The sequence below is a fragment of the Protopterus annectens genome, chromosome 1.part1, assembly GCF_019279795.1.
Source record: "Protopterus annectens isolate FY-2018-M chromosome 1.part1, PAN1.0, whole genome shotgun sequence".
Lineage (NCBI taxonomy): Eukaryota > Metazoa > Chordata > Ceratodontiformes > Protopteridae > Protopterus > Protopterus annectens.
The window spans coordinates 1,340,463,888-1,340,486,016 of NC_056726.1; the positions used below are offsets into that span (position 1 = coordinate 1,340,463,888).

The window sequence follows — 22,129 nt, forward strand, 5'->3', positions numbered from 1 at the left end:
TTGAGCATTGGATATGATTCTTTCTGCAACATACTGTAGGAAATTCTAAAGGGTCCAAGGCTATAATTAAATCTGCATCAACAATCTCGCATTGCAATTGTGCAGGCCATTCTTCCTAATTGAGGAATACTCCCCCCCACTGATGAGCTATGTCCAGAAACACATCCCTGTGAAGCATTCATTCCTGAGGCTGTTCTGGACCTGCTAAGAGAATCTGCCACAAGACTGCACTATAAATGTATATTGCCTGCAGGATGACCTCCAGATTGGTGACTACTTCCCCATGTCTGAAGGGCCAGTCTGCAAAGAAAGTAGGACCTCATGCCCCATTGTTTGTTGATGTACCATATAAATGTGGTGTCCATAAAAACCTTCAAGGGATTCAGGACACACGAGTGCATAGAAAGCTTGAAGGGCCAGAATGAGGGCCTGCTTTTCCTTGATGTTGATATGATCCATCTTCTGCTGGGGGGACCAAAGGCCATGTACATTCAGGGTGCCTAACGTGGCTCCTTAACCCCAGCCCTGATGCATCTGTGAAGATTTCCTGAGATGGCTGAGGGTGGAAAGGATCACCTGGATTGAAAGATAACCGACAAATCCACCAGTGAAATTCCAGTTTCAGGCAAGGAAGCAGAAGAATGAGATGGCCCAGTGGGTGTAGTTGAAGCCAGACTGACTGCTCTCCCCCCAAAAAAGGAAGCAAATCTGGTGGTCCTCTGCCATAAACAAACTTTACAACAAAAGGAAGAAACTGTTGCAGAAAAGAGGAAAATCCCAGGATGCAAAAAACCTCCCCTACCTGCTTCAGTAAGAAGCTGAGATCCCTCATAAAATCCTCCAAAGCTAGTTACGAAAATAAAATTCCCAAAGATTCCAAAGACAACCACAAGGTATTCTATAACTATGTCAAGAATCTAAATGGCAATGCTCAGATCTGCTTTGAGCTACAACAGAATGGCAGTAAATATACTGATCCCAAGGATATTGCCAATATCCTTGCAGATCAATTCAGTGCCAACTTCACCCCCTAAACTGCCCATCTCAATACCAGAAGATTGCCAAATTCCGGTAATAATGGCCACACACGTAAAAAAATGCACTCTCCAAAGCTAGGAATACAGCATCCATGGGACCAGATGACATACCGACCTGTGTACTACGTGAACTACAAAATGAACTGGCACCTCACCTAAATGTTATGTTTAATCATAGCCGCACCTCAGGTTTGGTGCCCACTGAGTGGTGCACAGCTACAGTTATCCCACTCCACAAGGGGGGATCCACCTTTGATCCTGGGAACTACTGCCCCATCAGTCTGATGAGCCTGATCTGCAAGGCCATGAAACGTATAATGGAACTTATAAACAAAGACATTGGCAACCTTCAAACACTGGACCCCACCCATTTTGGGGTTGTGAAGGGCCAATCTTGTCTCTTGAACCTGACTGACTTGTTCAAATCAGTCTTCAGAGCCGTGGACGAGGGTAAGGCGGTCCACATAGCCTATCTGGACCTCACAAAGGCCTTTGACACATTTCCCCCACTCTGGAATCATACATAGACTTGCTAAGCTGGGTATTAATCCCTACGTCACTCAATGGGTTGCCAACTAGCTTACTGACACAACCCACACTGTAAAAGTAGCAGACTCCAAATCCAGCTCCAAACAAGTGGAGTACCTCAGGGTTCAGTACAGGCCAACACTAAGGGACTCTGGCTAGCAAAGTTTGCAGATGACTGCAAACTGGGAGCCATTATTGAATCCCCAAATGATGTGGATACTCTACAAAAAGGCCTTACAGAAACATATGCTTGGTGCCAGAGTCATGGGCTCAAGCTCAATGCCAAGAAATGTATAGCTATCCCCTTTGGGAAAAAACATGAATTACCACATAGGGGGCAGTACACTAAACACCGAAAGTGTGATAAGAGACTCAGGGACACAGGTGGACAGTGGTCTCACCTTCGATAACCACCGTCTCTTTGGCCCTCTTCAACAGGAACCTTGAAGACTGGATGGGAGAAAGGAAATTCACCCCGGGGATCATGTCAGTCGCCCTGCTACACAGGGGTCCAGGGAATTAAATAGTGTGGGAAGTAACAGCCACGGAATTGTTATGGCTAGGCTTGTATAGGCCCCTAGGGCTGATAGTCTAGTACCAACATATGAATCTTAGGGGTAGAGGACCAGGAGGTGCAAGAACCCAAACCCCCTCTGGAGACTACAATGCCATCAAGGCACTGAAGAAACCTTGAGTAAAGTCCTACCATTTCTCACTGTGGATCCTTGGGTGATGACACCACATGCTTAGACTTCTGCCTTTTTTTCACTGGAGCATCCGCTCTGACAAAACACAGAGGTTCAGACCCCTGCCTGGATTCTGTTAAGGTATCTAGCACCTCTTCCCTAACAATTATCCGTGGACTCCCTCTGGGCCCCTTGGAAATAACCACCCATGGTTTCCCCTCAATGTCTGCGGCAGACGTCTGCAATACCTCAGAGGATGTGCGAGAAGCAGGTTCCATGCCGGCTTCCCAGAAGATCACAGCAGAAGAAACCAAAGGTAATACCAGGCTATCCTCTGGGTTCTCACGGTCTTCAAGAGAGATGGCCACTGGAGGCTGGACAGCAGCAAACTCCGGCCTAGACTTCTCGGACTTTTTTTGATAGGTGGCTTTACCTCAGTGTGAGTGGATTTCTGCCATGGTATCCTGGGCCAAAAGCTTGAGACGCTGGTTCTCAAGGTAAACAGAAAATAAATGGTGGTGATGCAAGATCTTGAATACAGAGGCCTGACAGATGCAACACTGAGTGGTAGTGAGACGCACCTAAGCAAAACAAGCAACTCTTGTGGTGGTCTTTATGAGGAATCTGTCTCCCACAATGACATTTCCCTTTCTTGGATGACATGCAACTCACTGAACAATGTAAGAAAAAAAAAATCCCAACAAGGTACTATCTGAAAGATGTAGGCTTGGTATAACCAATGAAAGTCAAGGGTGTTCAGACCGATGTATGACAATGGCTTTCAGACCGGCGAGAAGGAAGTTCTGAGTTGGGAACATATGTACATCACCTTTATGTCCTATGCTTCCACTGAGGGCATACGTCTGATGCACAATACTCCCTTAGCTAATAAAGACTTTGGTATACTGGCCAGAAGTTAGGCTATCCTTGGCAGGAGATCCCAGAAGCGATGAATACTGCAATAGTAATAAAGAAGGACATCTTGTTATTACTGTATAACCCACAGGAAACACAGGAGTTTTACTTGCTGTTTTTTTAATATTTGAGGAAATATGAAACAGGAACAGAATGCATACATGTAAAAAATTCCAGTTTTTAAAACATTGTGAAGGCCTTACTACTAAAACAGTCTGTGAAGTGGGGATGGATAGAAAAACTGGATGACAGGGAGAAGCAAGGAGCTCTGAAGGACAGTGAGCATGCTACTGCGGACAGCAGCCATGATTCATAAGTTTGTAAATTAGCACACGAGAGAGGTGAGGACTTATCCACAGCTCCAAACCAAATGGAACTGGAATACCAATTCAAAAATTAACTAACTTAATTACAATTGTGGTCTAAATGGTAGGGCAAGGGATTAGTTTCCAGCTATGCCTCTGATGAGCCAGGGTACCTTTTTGGCTGGGCTTGTATTGGCCCCTAGGGCTGACAGCCTAGTACCTACCTACCTATGAACCTATGATCCATGTTCAAAAAGTGAACTTGGGAATGGGTCATATACACAGCAGTTAGGACTGAATGGCTACAGGCAGCTCTTTCATCTCAAAGGCTGTAGGACTGCTGTACTGTACTTTGTTGAATGCTAGCAGGACATACTGGTAGTGGAAGTATGCCTGAGTGTCATTACCCCTTGTTTGCATCAGTACAGCAAGTGTCTCTACAGGAATTAAGTAGGTATATCAAAGCCTTGTGAGCTGCTCATGGTGACCTCCATTTTCACCAACTGATTAGGACTGCATAATCCCAGCCTAAATTAATTTTAAACTGCTCATGTTACTTACCCTTAGTTGAATTCCAAATGATGCATGTTACCTGTTGGCAGTACTCAGTCAAAATTATATTGCCAGTTTGTTCATCTTGTTTTCAAAATATTTTTATATTACTATACAAGTTATTTGTATGGATTTGCACATTGTACATTTGTTCACTCTTGCTCATATTGTCTAAATGGACATGCGTTGTGTCTAAAAGAGGATCAGTGTACTGTTTTCCTGGTTAATAAATATAAAAATAAATAAAAGCAAATTACACTCATCCTTGCCAGCAAAATTAAATATACATGAAGACAGAAGTGAGTGGTCACGGTGTTAGAAGAGTTCTGAAAGGGAAGTGAAATTATTTATTTTTTATTTATTTTACATTTGTTAACCGGGAGAGTCCGACTGGATACATGTCCATTTTCAGCGGAGACCCGGGGAGAAAAGCTCCAGGTACATAACAGACATATGAACATTGTTAATGCAAAAAGAAGGAAGATAGTTGAGTTCTAAATACAATATAAAGATACATTACATCTTGGGAAAAAAATAACAACAGTATATAAAAAAAAAAAAAACATAGGTCAGTTACAAAGGTGAGGCGCCTTGTTAAAAAGCGGTTAAGGATAGTGAGGTAAGAGAAGGGTAAATGATAGTGGTTAATCAGGTTTGGAACAGGGACATTTTGCCAGAGAGTACTGAGATGGGGTTTAAGCTTTTTTTTGAATTGTAGGAGTGAAGGTTCTGAGGTGAGCATGGTCGGTAGGGAGTTCCACATTTTACCTACAAAGTTTGAGAATAGAGAATCCCCAGCAAAATTATTGGCTTTGGTAGTTTGAGCTAAGATCTTATTGGAGGAGCGTAAAGATTGCAGGTTAATATAGGGGTGAATGATGTTTTTCAGAGCTGGTGTATTCTCTGGGTGATACAGTATCTGGTGAGCCGTTTTGAGTTGGTTGAAATGGAGTTGGCTGGAAAACTCTAACCACACTAGTTGCTTCAAGTTAGTGCAGTGGTGCGTTCTAAAGGTGGAATTTGTGGCAAATCTAGCTATGTGATTGTAACAAGAAGCAAGTTTGTTAAGGGTTGTCTTGTTTAGGTTTGTAAAAAAGGGGGAGGCATAGAAAAGAGTTGATAGTAGGTGTGTGCTGGCAATTGTAATTTTAGCGTGAGGAGTGAGAAAGTGTTTTACTTTATAGAGAGAGCCAAGCTTTTTATTGACGGTTTTGATGGTTAGATTGAAATGGGTGTCAAATTTAAGGGAGTTATCAATGTTAACACCTAATAGCTTTGTGTGAGCTTCTGGTGATATAGCGATTCCATTGGAAGATGTAATAGAGAAGGTGGGGGGAAGAGTCTTGTTAGTGGGTGAGAAAGTAAGTAGTTTTGTTTTGTTGGGGTTGAGAACTAGTTGACGACTTGAGAACCATTTTTCTATTAGGTTGAAGGTGTCTTGGGTTGAAGCAGTGAGGTCTGCCAGGTTGGAGGCAGTGCTGATGATGGTCGAATCATCTGCATATTGAATGCATGTGGCATGGGGGGTGATTGTGGGCAGGTCATTAACAAAGATGGTGAAGAGAAGAGGGCCAAGAATAGATCCTTGGGGAACTCCAAGTGTAACAGGTAGGCATGTGGATAATTTGTCCTGCCATAGAACGGCCTGTTGCCTATTGGACAGGTAGGATTGGAACCATTTCAGCGTGGAATTGCTAAGTGATAGTTTTTTTAATGTATGGAGGAGTTGAATGTGGTTCACCATATCAAAGGCCTTGGAGAGGTCTAAGAAAAGAGCAGATGATAGTTTATTATTGTTTCTGAAGTTATTGATGGTATTAGAGAAAAGGATAGTAGGGCTGATGTGGTACTGTGATTTGGCCTGAAGCCATGTTGGGAGTTGGCTAGAATTTTATTTTTGGTGACGTGTTCCATCAGTTGTTTGTGGACACACTTTTCCATAATTTTGGCCAGGGGTGAGAGTATAGCTATAGGTCTGTAGTTGGTTAGCTCTAGTGAGCTACCACCTTTATGGAGAGGAATAATGTGGGACATTTTCCGTATGGAGGGGATGAAGGCTTCTGACAAGGTACGGTTTATGATTATGGAGACGGGATAGGAAATGGCCTCAGCTGCTTTTTGCAGAAACTCAGCTGGGAGAAGGTCAGCTGCTAGCTTAGTGGGTTTTAGTTTTTTAAGAAGAAATGTTATAGAGGATATGGGTACTGGATCGAAGGTAAACAGATGATCTGATGTAGTTGTAGTATTCTGCTGGCATGGGTAGTGGAGTGGGCTGGTTGTTTGTTTGAATTGTGTGGCCAGGGATTGTATAGTTTCTGTGAAGAAACTATTGACTGTGTTAGCTATGTTTACAGGGCACTGTTGTTTGCAAGTTGTTGGAGTGGGGGTGGTTGCCTGGCCTGGGTGCAGGAGCTTGTTTAAGCCTGCCCAGAATTTTTGCGGATTATTAAGGTGTTTGTGTTGGAGGTGGAGGAAGAAGTTTTTTTATCATTTAAGATCATTCTTTTAGTTTCACTTCTAAGTTGCCAGAAGGATTGGTGGGAGTGTGGGTCTTTAGAGGTACGCCATGTGACCCACATCTTGTTTCTAGATAGGATTTTGGATTTTGTTTCATAGAGAGCCATGGTGCGGTTTTGGTTTTAGTTCTAATGGACCGTATTGGAGCATGGGAATCTAGAATCTTGAGGAAGATGGTGTTGAAGTAGATAACTGCCTCTTCAAGAGGAAGAGTCTTGAGTATTGTCTAGTTGTGGGCTTTAAGTTCAGTTTGAAAAATGGAGGTGTTGAATTTATTATTGTTCCTGATTTTTTTTATGGTTGTAAGAAGGGGGTGATTTTCTTGAATTTGATAACATAGGTGAGTAAGTGATCACTCATGTCCTCTGGGTGAGTACCTGCTGAGTACTGGTCAGGATCTTTATTAGTAAGGATCCAGTCCAGGATGTTGTCTTTGTTTTGGGGTTTACTTAGTCTGGTAGGAGTGGATATGAGCTGAGAAAAGCCATGTAGATTTATGCTGCTAGATGGGGAGCTAGATGAGAAGGAATTCCAATCGATGTTGAAGTCACCTAACACTATGGATTCCTGGGGGTGAGTTTGAGTTAGCCAGTGGAGAAAGTCCTCTAAGGTTTTGTTATTATTGTTGCCTGGGGGGGATGTAAATACATTCTATATTTATGCTTTTATGTTTGTTTGGTTGAAGTTTTACAAGTAGAATTTCGGCATTGTTTGTTAGGAGGGGTTGTGGAGAGGCAAGGGAGATTTGTAATATATTTTTGTAGAGTATGGCTACACCGCCACCTTCTGAGTTATTCGGTCTGCTCTTAGTATATCATACCCTGGTGGGATTATCTGTGTGTCTTTCGTACTTGGTTTAAGCCAGGTTTCTGAGAGACATAGTAGGTCTGGGGAACAAGTAGCTAAAAGGGCATGTAGGTTGTGAATCTTATTGTTTACACTTCTGAAGTTTCGATGACAGGTCAGAAGAGAGTTAAAGGGTCTAGAGTTTAGATTGAGAAGTGGAGGGGAGGATAGGGTGGAATTAGAATTGAGTGGAGGGGAAGGGCCAGGGTTGGGGTGGATAACACCATCTGTGGCTAGTCTGTGATTCAGAGTGGTAATGAATTTGAGGGCTTTGAGTAGAAGTTTGTAGTAATGTTTATCATTTGGCCTAATATTGGTAGGTTTGATAATTACATAGCGTTCGAGTTCTAACAAGGAGGGTGAGTAGGGAGTTGAGTCATGGCCTCTGTTGTTAATTATGGGGGAGGGGTTGGTTTGGTAGCCTGGGTGGTGGAAGCCTATGTAAGACCAGGTTTCATATAGGGTAGCTAGGTAAGGGACAAGTAGGAGGGAAAAAAGAGTTAGTATGATAAGCTTCCTGGGTGGTGTCATATTCCGTTTGATCTTAGAGGGCGGTAGTGAGGTAGAGGAAGTTAGTGGACAGTAGGGGGAGTGGTTTGAGGTTATAAAAGTACGAGTACTGGGGGCGGGTGGGAATAGGGGGCATGGCGGAGCGGGGTTTACACTAAGCCACAAGAGCCCAGGTTTCAAGATGTAACTCCTGAATAATTAACTTGCAGGTGAGTAATTTCGTCTAAACAAACATCAGGTTCAATTCCTATGCTTTGGGAGCTTGTTTTTAAAATTTTATAGCTGTTTGCCTTAGTTTTAGAGTGTGTTCTGTAGTTTAAGTGGAGTATATACAAACAAGCTTGGATTTTTTGTTTGGGTAAGCCTAAGGAGATTTGTGCTAGTGCTGAGGACCCTTAAATAATACTTTACTTTAAAGTCTATACTAAAATGACCAGATAATGACCTGTTTTGTTTTTACAGGTTGTGGGCAATAGTAGAGTAGTCACTCGAAAAGGGCGAAGTTCTTTTCTGCCTCACGCTGTGCAGGGGAAGAACTGTTTTATTTTTACAGGTTGTGGGCAATAGTAGAGTAGTCGCTCAAAAAGGGCGAAGTTCTTTTCTGCCTCACGCTGTGCAGGGGAAGACCTGTTTTGTTTTTACAGGTTGTGGGCAATAGCAGAGTAGTCGCTCGAAAATGGCGAAGTTCTTTTCTGCCTCACGCTGTGCAGGGGAAGACCTGTTTTGTTTTTACAGGTTGTGGGCAATAGTAGAGTAGTCGCTCGAAAAAAATTAATTGCTGGTGGGTGGATCACTAGAGAATACATTAAACAAAATGATGCAAAAAAAAAAAAAAAATCAGTAGAAATCATTTATTTCACCTCTTCCAGACGCAACACACAAATGTTGCTGTTGTTTATATCTACCTAAATATTTCTATGCTCACCTGTTTGACATTCTAGTACATGAAAAATGAAAATAGCAAACGGTGAAAAGCAGGATGAAAAGGAAAACTATTTTACAAGTAGTTCACTTACCAGTTCCCTTTTGGCTTCCTCTATCTTAACTTTCGCCAGTGAAGGATTCTAATGCAGAAAAAAAGGTATATTTAAGCATACGTCAACATGATAATACAAGATCTTCAATACATAGCCAAGAAAGGACTTGTGAAAAGATACAGGGACATCCTCTGAAGTATACTGGAGTATAATTATAGTTTTATCAGACTAATTTACCTTAGTAAAATATCTCTAAATACAAGTAAGTGCAGCATTCACATTTTTCATCTTGCTTCTAAAAGTTTAAAATTTATAAAAAGTTTGTTCAGAAAAAGCACTAATTCCATTCTTTCGGTAGTACATATGAACTAAGTTTACTTCAGAGCATTTCATATGGTCATCTTCACATGCCGTGAAGTATAATTTATGTAACAAACTGAAAAACGATAATCTACACTCAGTAAAGCAAAGCTCCCTACTTTATCTTCCTGCATTAATGTTGGCATTATCAGATACAGTGCACACAATTTAATGGTCTTCATGAAGGAGTGGTTTTGGCCATCACTACTCAACTACTTTGGTGCAGGCTGGAGAAGTTGTTTGACCGCAACTGAGCTACAAAATATAAGTATCTTTTGATTATTTTAACAGATTACTGTTTTTATAATTTAATATATATAAAGCACTTTGTCTATTCAGAATCTTCAGAAATCTTTACCTGTTTAAAAACTTATCTGTAGTGCTTGTTGTCTTAGGCTATTTTGTCCCACCTTCCCTCCCTGTTGGTATCTTGCTCTTATACTTGGTGGCTTTGCAGTTGCCCGCCCCTACTGTGACACACCTCCCAGTCTAGTGTCATTAGCTCATTCTTCTTAATACAGAGAGAACATTTGATAAGGCCTTCTGTTCCTCCTTTTTACCTTTTCAAAAAGTAAAACAAAACTTTTTTTTCTTTTTCGCCTGAACCTTCTTGTGTTCTGACTGTCCTTCTCAAACATATTGGAAATATACAGTATATTTCAGAGCATTTGTTATAACTGTATTTGCTATAACTGATTTAAGTATTTTTTCTGGCTTTTGAATATTTACTGCTTAGCGACTGCATCTTACCCTGTTTATACAGCTCTGCATTCTATTTAAACTGTTTTTGTGTTGATTAACTGTTTTGCACTCTTAAAAAGTTATTTGTTGCTTAATTTTACCTGTAGGCTAACACACTCAAGTGTGCTAGCCACTTAAAAGCATTTACTGTCTGTTTTTTTTCCTTGTCTCTGTAAAAAAAAAAAAAAAAAAAAAAAATCTCTTGTTTTCCCACCTTACTGAACTAGAGTAGTCCAGTTTCAGAGTTGCTGATCCCTGGGCTTTGTTTTTAGTTCCTGTTACTGATCCATTGCCTTATTAGGAAGGAGGGAAGTTTCTTTGCTTACCAGTGGGAGTGGGAAGCACTGAGCAGCCTTTTTGTCCGAATTGGTGAAGTTTCAGCCAGAAACTAGTAGTCTATTGGTCGTTTTGGGCAAGTTCCTAGCTCCTTTCAGCCCCCTGCTATAAAACACGCTAAACACGCGTTTTCCAGCTTGTACCAACTCTGCACAGATCCTCGTGGTGGCCTGCAGAGTGATCCAAGCAGCAGAGAGCTAAAAGAGTGACTTTCTACCAGATATAAGTATTTTTGTGGCTTTCCCACTGTTATTAAGCTAGCGACTGCATTTCGCCTGTTTTACTGCTACTTTAAGTGATTTCTGCATTTTACACTGTTTATTGCACTTTAAGTTACTAATTGTTGCAAATTGTTTCTGTAGGCTACACACTAAAGTGCACTAGCCGATTTACAGCATTTATAGCATTTACTGTCTGTTTTTTTCCTTATCTCTGTAATAAAACAAAAAAATCTCTTGTTTTCCCACTTTACTGAACTAGAGTAGTCCAGTTTCAGAGTTGCTGATCCCTGGGCTTTGTTTTTAGTTCCTGTTACTGATCCATTGCCTTATTAGGAAGGAGGGAAGTTTCTTTGCTTACCAGTGGGAGTAGGAAGCACTGAGCGGCCTTTTTGTCCGATTTGGTGAAGTTTCAGCCAGAAACTAGTAGTCTATTGGTCGTTTTGGGCCAATTCCTAGCTCCCTTCAGCCCCCTGCTATAAAACACGCTAAACTGTACTGCTGATCTAACCAGCATATCCTATAACTGAAAAGTTCATCTCTACTTGATTCCCAAGTAGACTATTCTCTATCTGTAAAGCCTAGCACTTACTCCTACAGTACTTGCACCTTGATAAAGCACTCTTATTATAGATAGTACCCCACCAGCCTAAAACCCACTTCCCCCGGAGTCCTTTGAAAGTTCTTAATCTACTACTTCTAGTATGTCGAGGGATCAGTTGCTAGTGTCCTCTCCAGCTCAACTGGTGAACCTGGGAATATTGAGGCAATGTTACAATTGCCTCATTTACACAGACAATCCTCTCCTTCTCCCACAAAACACAAATACATGCGAGAGATGCAACTATACGGCCAAACTGGAGGCTGAGCTCTCTCAACATAGGACTGGCAAGACCAGACAGGAGGAGAAGGTAACCACACACAATACATACCCAGTCACACATGGTACCATCACAACTTCAAATCATACACATACTCACACAAAGACATACTTGGAGGCTCTGATCAAAAATTTACCAAAACAGCAGAGGCCACCAAAGCAGACACCCAAACAACTACCACCTCACGACCCAACACATGCAACACATAGACCACACAGTCAGAGTGTCAAACAGTCACAGCTCTTAAGGCCAAACAAAATGCCAGACACACTTGTCATTGGTGATTCCATACTCAGACACACTGGCGTCCGCTCACCAGACTGAGTAAGGAGAAGGTCACAGTAAGCTGCCTGTCGGGCTAGAATCCGCCACATAACGCAAGCACTCAGGTCTCTCAACAGCAGGTACAAGTACGACTCAGTCACTGTCCACGCTGGTGTCAACGACCTGAGACGTACCTCCTTGGACTACATGAAAAGGGACGTCGAGGAGCTCTCTGATTATGTAGCCCAGGCAGGTATGACCCTGACCTTGAGCAGTATCCTACCTTCACCTAGAATGATGCCACAATACAGTGATAAGATGATCAGCTTTAATAATTGGCTTAAATTCTGGTGTCATTCAAAGGGGATCAATGTCTGTCTGCCTGGGATGACATGCTGGACAAGCCACGCTGCCGCAAGGGACGGCTTGCACCTGTCACCCTGGGCTTCGGATATTGGCAAAGGCTCTTGCCACCCTCATAGTGCCTTTTTAGGCAAGGCTCAAATTCTAAACCTACCACCCTAGAACACCAAAAGGAAAAAACTAAGGGTAATGCTGCTCAATGCCAGAAGTCTCAATCTCAAGATGCACACTCGAGGCCCTTCTCAATATGGAGAACATCGATGTCTGTGCTGTGACAGAAACCTGGTTCAAGGCTCCTGAGAGCACCCCAGCACTAACAGGTTTCACCTCATATCATGCGTTCGGCCCCAAAATCCGGACAACACCAAGAAAGGAGGGGGTGTCCATATTCATAAAGGACACCCACACCTCAAGGTTGGTGGCAACGCCGCGATGCATCGGAGACCATCCAGGTGCAATTAACCATAGGCAAGACTGCTCTGCAATTTGTAGCATGTTACAGGCCACCCTCTCAAACTCAGGAACCTCACATGGCCTTCCTGAAAACATTGGAGGGGATAAATGTATCTCCAAACACCATCATACTAGGTGACTTCAACTACCCTAATATAGACTGGGAACACTACTCAAGCCCGAACACTCTAACCCAAAGATTCCTGGAGTTCATAAACTCAAATGCCATGGAACAACTAGTCACCATCCCCACAAGAGGTGAAAACATACTTGATCTCATCATCACGAACATGGGATCAAAATGTTCAACACCGAAGTATACCCTCACTGGTGAGATCAGATCATAAACTTATCTTGCTGGAGGTCCTCATCCCCCCACCTGAAACAAAAAAGACCACAGTGAAAACTTCTCAAAAGCCGATTTCACACTTCTAAAACTAGTGTGGTCTCCTTTAAGGCCCCTGAGCCAGTGGTAAACATTACTCAAACTGCTGAATCACTTACAAATGCCTTCTACCAGCACCTACAGGACTGCATGGATCAGGCAATCCCAAACAAAACTAAGACTCTCTGTACCAAAGGCAAGCGTCCAGTCTGGTGGACCCCAGCCATAAACAAGCTCTACAACAAAAGGAGGAAGCTACTACAAGATAGAGCAAAATCCTTGAAAGGTAAGACACCTTTGATCATTATAAGTAAAAACTAAGAGCTCTCATAAAATCATCAAAGGCAAATTTTGAGAGAAAAATCGCCAAGGACTCTAAAGACAATCATAAGGCCTTCTTTAGCTATGTTAAAACCTAGGAGGAAACTCCCAGATATGCTCAGAATTAGTTCAAAATGATGTGAAAATTACTGAACCTACACACATTGCTAACATACTGGCTGACAGGTTCAGTGCAAACTTCTCCCCCCCAAAAGGAGAGATATCTATTCCAGAGGATTGTAGCCCCCAAACATCTCCAACGCCCAGGTGAGAACTGCCCTCACTAAGGCAAAAACCACAGCATCCATGGGACCGGATGGTGTCCCCGGCTGTGTGCTTCATGAACTCAACGAGGAATTAAACCCACAGTTAGGACAGCTGTTTAATCTTAGCCTCACCTCAGGATACGTACCCAAGGAGTGGCGCCGCAGCGACTGTGGTCCCACTTCATAAGGGCGGTGCCTCCACAGACCCTGGAAATTACCGCCCATTAGCTTGACAAGCCTTATCTGCAAAGCCATGGAGAGGATCATAATGGAACTCATAAATAAAGACATAGGAACTTGCAGACTTTGGATCCAACCCAGTTTGGCTTTGTCAAAGGCAGATCCTGCCTCTTAAACTTGGTTGACTTTTTCGAGACAGTCACCAAGGCCATTGATGAGGAAAGGCAGTCCATACAGCCTACCTCGACCTGGCAAAGGCCTTGACACAATACCCCACTCAGGTATCATTGAAAAACTCATCAGCTTGAATGTAAACCCATACATCACAAGATGGGTTGCAAACTGGCTAAGCGACAGAACCCACAGGGTCAGAGTTGCTGGAGCCATGTCAGACTCAAAGCCTGTCACAAGTGGTGTCCCACAGGGCTCAGTCCTGGGTCCACTCTTGTTCGGCATCTACTTTTCTGAAGTACAAGCAAACACAGGAGGGTTATGGCTGACAAAGTTTGCAGATGACTGCAAACTTGACGCCATAGTCGAAAACACATCTGACACAGATATCCTCCAGAAGGGCCTCACAGAAGCGGATAACTGGTGCCAGAGCCATGGCCTGAAGTTAAACGCCAAAAATGCATAGTCATACCCTTCGGGAAAAACAAGGTTACCCCTAGCTACCATATAGGTGACAATCCACTGAGCACAGAAAAAGTCATCAGGGATCTGGGGACCCAAGTTGACAGTAGTCTTTCGTTTGACACTCGTGTTGCTAAAGTAGTTAGGAAAACCTTCTATATCGCCCACCTGATCATGAAGGGATTCACATCTAGATCAAGGGAGGTCATCGTCCCCCTGTACTCATCACTCATTAGACCTATGATTGAGTACAATGCCCGTTCGAATGTATCTGACCAGACACCTGATGCAGCTTGAAAGGCCCCAAAAGTTCCTCACCAAAAGGATAAAGGGTCTCAAAAATATGTCTTATGCTGCCCGACTGAAAGAACTCCAGCTTTATTCAGTCTCATACCGCTTGCTCAGAGGTGACCTGTGCCTGACATATAAGGCCATGTCAAACCCAGATTTGATGAATATGCTTCACCTCAAGAAATCTAGATCCCTCAGAACCACAAGGGCGGGAGACTTAAACCTTGACACGGTTATAAATAGAACGTGCTGGAGGGACAGATTCATCACCCAGAGTATGCTGTGGAACAAAATCCCGGTACATGTGAGGCAGAGCACCTCGCTGGCCTTGTTCAAGAGGAATCTTGACCAATGGATGGGAGATCGTAGATATACCCCAGGGATTACTTCAGTGTCACTGCTTGACAGAGGCACAGAAAAATGATAGGCATAGTTTGTATTCAAACTAAAGGGGTGGCGAAAGCCACATAACTATGGGCTAGGCTTATAAATGCCCTTGGGCAGATAGCCTAGTATGAACCTATGAACCTATGTGCCCCATGATTGACTAGTGTTGCAAATTTCTGAAACAACTGACAGGTAGATTGGGTACCATTGCCAGAAATAACTCTGTGTGGACTACCATGGACTGAGAAATGACGTTTCAACTTGGAGATAACAGCACTGGACGTTAGATTAGGTAGTAAATCATTGGACGTTAGATTAGGTAGTAAATCAATCTCAAACCAGTTTGAATAACAGTCTACCAACATTAAGTAATGCTGATTGTTCCACTCAAATATATCATTGGCTACTGTTGACCATTGTAGTTCAGGAACTTGACTTAGCTGAAGTGGTTCTTTTTGCAAATGTGGTTTAGCACTACTGCATACCGAACAAGAAGAAATTACTTTATCAATGTCTTTCACTAGAGAAGACTCAAATAATTGCCCTCTTGCCCTTCTTTTGGTAGATTTGGAACCTGGGTGACCATGATGCAAAATCTGGATACAGTCATGTTTTAAGGAAGCAGGAACAACAATTTTATGACCTTTGAAAATAATGCCATCTTCCATTAACGTCTCATCTCTAAGGAAAACAGGTTTCCACTTCAGGTGGTACACTAGATTGCTTTGACGGCCATCCAACATTAATGCAGTGGTTCAGCTTTTGCAAAATTGGATCAGTCTTTGTATGATCTCTCAGCTCAAGTCTCATGGTAGAAAAATTACACACTTCCATGAAATCAAAGTCAAAATTCTCTGTGTCAAGCTGTAGCGTTGTATTTCTGGATGATCTAGATAAGGTATCAGCCAGTTAAAGAAGCCTGCATTCTGTATAGACCATTTTGAAGCTGTACTTTTGCAACTTGGGCATTAGTCTTTGTAATCTCTCTGGAGCTGAATGTATAGCTTCTTTAAATAGTGACTAGAGGCTGGTGATCAGTTTCAATCTGAATATCTCGACCATAGATATAATCATGAAACTTTGAACATGCAAATAATATTGCCAAAAGTTCTTTCTCAATTTGAGCATATTGCATTTCAGTTTGGGTAGGAGTTCTAGATGCACAGGCTACAGGTCTGTCTTCTTGAAGAATAACTGCACCGAAATCAAAGTCTGAAGCACCACAGGAAAGTTACTGGTTTAGTGACATCATAGTAACTTAATGTATGTGGGCTGGCAATTTTCTGCTTAAGGTCTTTAAATACTCTCTGGTGCTGTTCCAACCAAGACCATATAACATTTTTGTGTGGTGAAGTCAGCTCACTGAAGTCTGGTATAAACTTGCCTAAATAGTTTACCGTACCAAGAGAACGTTGAAGAACTTGAACAATATCTGGTGCTGGCATCTCAAGAATGGTTGTTTGCTTGGACGGGTCTGTTCTCAAGCAAGTGCTAGTAAATAAATGACCTACATATGTCACTTCTGGTAGTCTGAATTTGCACATCAGAGAATTGAGCTTTAAGTTCACTTCATGTGCTCTGTCTAGAACTTTAAGGTTTCTGTCATGCTCTGCTTCACCATTGCCTCCAACCAATAAATCATCTACTATTGTGACACAAGGATAACCCGAAAAAAAATTTGCTCCACTCCATGCTGAAAGAATTCACTTGCAGAATTTATTCCAAATGGCATTCTGAGTAATCTATATCTGCCAAATGGGGTACTGAAACTAGTCAGTAATGAGGATTTGCGAGCAAGCATCACTTGCTAAAATGAACTTTTTGCATCCAAGACAGAAAAAACTGTGGCATTTGGTATTAGAGCAGCAACCTCTTCGACTGTACAGATGGGATGATGCTGTCTCTAATGTTTTGTTCAAATCTCTTGGGTCAATAACATTCTGATTTGGTCTGTGCATTTTTGTGTGGGCTGCTACCATGGACAACACCCGTTCAAGTTGGTTCTGTGACTGGATAAATTAGACACAGCTGTACCATTTTATCCAGTTGAGCTTTAACTCTATTCGGCATAGCTATCAGAACTTTTCTTGCCGGAATGACCTCTGGGTCTAACTTCATAGAATACACAATTGGAAGTTTGCTCAACTTGTTACTGAAAACATCAACATACTCTAAGAAAATAGCTTCAGTAAAATTGGAACTAGGATATGTGCTTATATGATGAACTTCTTTGGTAAAGGAAAGCAAACTTATCCTCAAACTGCCTTTGAGACCCACTAATGACTGCACAGGTCTTCGGGCTACATAGAATAACAAAGCTGTAACAGTTCATAGCCAAATAACATGAAAGCATCACTAAGCCTACAGTTCAAATTTCTTCACCTCCACAAGCAACAAGTTTTGCGCAACTAGCTGTTGAGTTGTTCACCAGCTCTCACCTTAGCAAAAGTGTTTGCTGACATAATATAACACTTTGAGCCAGTGTCTACTTTGATTTACCATTGATCTGGACAGTACAAAACACTTTATCCTTTGCCAACAAATTCACTGCATCAACCTTTTCACCAATCATCGACACACTGTCTACATAGAAATTATATTTGCAGCTCTCTATACGGTAAACTTGCTTCCTTGAGTGACCCTTCTTTACAACTGTGTGAGGTTTACTTGATTTGCAAAATTTTTGAAAATGGTTACATTTTTTACACTTGTGGCATTGCTGTCCAAATGCTAAGCATTTTTTCTCTTTCAGACTCATGGTTGGCACCACAACTGCGACAGTTGACAATAAAGCTGGCTATGGGTTTTGCTGACTCACCCTTGTACTGAGGGTCCTTTTCTTAGAACTTGCTGGAAAACTACTGGTTTTACCTGGGGAGCCTGCAGGGGTGGCAGGTGCCATGTGCGTAGGGCCTGCTTCTGCTAGCCATGTGTTGCATGCTGTCTACATTTGCTCTGGAGCTTGCTAAAACCCCACTGATCACTTGCAAGCATACTCGTGTGCCTTTCTGTGACTTCATGAATTTGACAAATCTCAATAGCTTGGCTTACAGTTAAATCACTGTCATGAAGCAAAATCTTTTCTCACAGCAGCACTATTCATACCACATACAAGCCTATCCTTTATCAACTCATCTTTTAAATAACCAAATAGACATATTTTAGTTTTGTTTCTCAGGTCAGTAATGTAAACTGCAAAAGTTTCCGCAGATTTCTGATCTCTTGTGTGAAACATATGCCTCCCGAACGTAATACTTGTCTCGGGGTTACACATTTCCCTGAATTTGCATTTCAAACACTTAGGGTCTTCCCTTGATTCAACCTGCATAACAATATGACAGACTTCACCTTCTCCCTCATATACTGTTGGTGCATACACAAATGAACGCTCTTCTTTCAATGGCCTCTGACCCAGCTAGATTTAGCAATATGAATGCCCTGGTGTGTGCATCTGTCAGAATAAGCAGCTTGTATAAAAATAGCGTACTCTTGCTCAGATATTCTTCAATTCTCTGCAACATTCTGATCAAAAAGTGGTGGTAAGAGTTTCGAAATCCATCTGCCATATTAACACATACCAATGACGGCTTTTGCAAATATGCACGAATACACAAACATATACATATGTCAGAAATATATGCCAGTATTTGTAACTATGTCCGACAGCTCAACAAGCCTCTGAATAACTGACCTTTGTGAAATAAGACTCTCTGGCACAAGAATTTTCTTGAAATCACTGTACTGTAAGAAACCACCCCTTATCAGTGTAAGAAACATTTCAAAATAACTGCACTGTGCGAATAAACTGGGTAGAAGAAGCTCAGAATAAGAAACATTTCGAAGTAATTGTACTTTGCAAATAAACAGTACACAGCACACTGAAATGTTTCCAAAATGGTTGTACTTCGCTAAATAACGGTCTACAGTGCAACAAACACTCTGTAATGGCAGCACTTTGCAAATAGACATACCCAGCACAAGAAACTTTTCAAAATGGCTGTATTTTGACTGTAGTTTAATAGTTGCACTTTGCACACAAAGACACTCTTTGAAATAAATGCACAGTAATAAGCGCACACCGTAAGCAGTTTTACACACTTTGAGATGCTTCAAATAACTCTAGTTAGCAGTTATGCCAAAACACAGTAATTTGCAAAAAACATGCAGTTGCCTTACTTTATTTGTGCTTACTGTGCCCTTTTTGCCCTTATTACATTCTTTGTGCTTGTGTAATCTTTTCTCATTCCCACTGTGCTTTTCCTGTGCTCGTTTTACTCGAAACATGCACATTTTGCTTTAAACATGCTCATTTTGCAATTCTGAGGTAATTCCAAACCCATTATGTGCTTTTCTGATGCTTATCAAATATATTAATTTTAAACATTTCATTTAATTAATAAATCTTTTGTGCCTCTCGCTTATTTAATAATGTGGTTTGTGCCCTTGTAATGCTCAGTTTAATCTTTTTTATAAGATAAATAGTTTGTGCAAGTTTTCATTACCTTTTCTTCGTTTCTGGCCCTTTTTTGTGCTTGGTTCTCTTAGTTTACCTTCACTGTTAATCCTGCACCTTGTAGCTCTGAAATGCAGTCTCTGGAAACCTGGTTCTGACACAATGTTGCTTGTCCAGTCAGGATGCAAAGACGAACCTTTGTGGGTTCTGTTCAAGCAGCTTTATTATGTAAAACAAATCAGGACTGAGGCTTAATAACTTTAACTTAGATAAACTTATAAACAAACTAGCTATTACACTCATACATGCTTCCTCTCTGGCTGCACTCTCAACAATGGCACTGAAGCTAACAAGTGTTTACTATTTTATGCACGTTTAAGTCCTTGAAAAGTCTTCTTAAAGGTACAACACAGCTCTCTAGTCTACAAGTGGCTATGCCAATATATTAAGCAGAACACAGGGTGTACAGAAGTACACACACACACACACACACACACACTGGGAACAGTGCAGTGAATACTATACCACACTTTCCAACCCAAAGATCAATGATCTTCAACTATGACTTCCCTTTCCTGGTGGTCCTAGGATGTCACAGATTGCAAGAATGACTAGACCAGCAGTAGATAAGAGCTTAACAGCCATAACTGGGATGCAGAAGTGGGCAAAAAAATGCAAGTAATCTCACTCCGGGGATCACCTCTGTGGCTCTGCTCGACAGTGGCACAGGAAATAATTTTCTTTGGTGGCAAAAGCCAGGGTACCTTTTTGGCTGGGCTTGTATAGGCCCCCAGGGCCAATAGCCTAGTACCTACCTATGAACCTATATATATATATATATATATATATATATATATATATATATATATATATATATATATATATATATATATAAATCTAGCAGCTACTTAATAGCCTAATAACATGCAGTACTTAAACCTTCATCTCAAACTCAAAGCCCTAACACCCATATTATATGATTTCTATAAAAGTGTTTCCATCATCAAACAGAATAAGAAGTAAAAGCAGGTCTGTAGGGATCATAAATGCATCATTTGGAAGAGCAAGTCATAACTAAGTACTCATAGTCACAATTCTTTTTTTCAAATATGTTAGGAGCAGCATCAGTGGCCAGCAAGTAGCATACATGCCTTTGTGGTGCTGAGGGCTATGGATTTTACTCCCACAATAGTGCAGCATATGGGAGATACTACACTCCTGAGCATGTTGTCCATTGTATGAGATGTCAAACTCAGCTTCATGTTCCAGAGATGGTAGTAGCTCAGGTGGATGTAAAAGATCCCAAAGCACCTATAGAAGAGTAGGGGGTCCTTCATTTATATACAAAATAACTCTTATTTACAACATATCTGCAAATCTACAAATATATTTACACATCTTCATAACTTCCGTTACAATCATACTAAATTTTCATCCCTATTCGACCCCCATTCTTTTTTCCATAACTACCTGATTTTACTTAATATTGTTGCCAAAATCCATTTACCATTCAACATAATTTAATTTATTTTTATTCCATATAACCCATGTGACAAAGTAACTTATCTGTTCTTCACTTATATTTTTATAATATCCATATTTAATCATACTCCTGATTATTTTATACAATTTTTATATCTTTGAAAAAATCTTCCTTACATAATTTTCCCCATAACTTTTTTTACTCTTTTATATTTCAAAAACACATATTCAGTAGTTTCTTCTTCTAAGCAATGTAAACATATTATATCAGGTTTCTTTTTATATGGCATATTTATTTTTACTGATAATTTATCCATTACCAGTATCCACAAAAAAAAAAAGCTTGACATTCTACTTTGTGATTAGACCATTTGCTTATTTTTTACAGATTTTATTTTTTTCATCTGTTAGATGTCCCCAAGGTTTTACATTGTAATGTTTTATCATTGCATTCTTATAACATACTCTACTTTTTTATATAAATTTGTGTTCCACAAAAAGATTTCTTCTTGATAGCATTTTATGACTTCATTTATACATTCTTTTTCCCAAACCCCCAAATTTATCATATTTAAACAAATTTGCTACTAATCTCTCATCTTTTTCATTTATCCACTTTAACACTTTGTGCAAATTTAAATGAATCAGCATATACCACTTAGTTAATTAAATCTAAACTTCCTTTATTTACATAGAGAACTCCTGTCTTTACTGGGTTTAATCTAGAACCCCATATAAATGAAAAAAATATTTGTAATAATTCCTTTTCTAACACTGTTGGCAGCACTTCTTAAGTATGCTATTTCCCCATCAGTAATGAATTTATAAAATATGCTTTTTTTTCTGAATGAGAATTTTTATGCTCTCCAGAAAAGACTGGGCCGTTTTACTTCTTCTACTGTATTTTCCTCACTGAATTCTACGTGCAACTTTATTCCCAAATTTCATACCCAACACAAAAATTTAATTCTTTGTAAAATATATACCCCCTACCTTTACTGCACCACTTAAACCTTTATATTTAAAGCCATCCCTATCACCTCTAAACACTCATTTATGTGCATTACTAGTTTTATCCAAATTATTTCTTGCAATTATGTCATCTGCATACGTTAACTGAACAGGAATTCTTAACCCTTCAGTAGTTGTATAGCCCACCTGCTTAATTTTGTAACTTTTTCACATACTATCATGTTCATAACTAATACAAAGAGTATTCAACTCAATGGGCATCCCTGTCTT

The 22,129-nt window shown here is 40.8% G+C and overlaps 1 protein-coding gene across 1 annotated transcript in view; it reads right to left on the reverse strand.

Annotated features, from left to right (window-relative positions):
- HAUS1 (HAUS augmin like complex subunit 1) overlaps window positions 1-22,129 on the reverse strand; it is a 545,328-nt gene that overhangs the window by 54,500 nt on the left and 468,699 nt on the right. Inside the window, exon 8 of the mRNA XM_044088993.1 lies at window positions 8,913-8,960. Coding sequence (XP_043944928.1) covers window positions 8,913-8,960 — 48 coding nt within the window. The remainder of the gene's footprint in view (window positions 1-8,912; window positions 8,961-22,129) is intronic.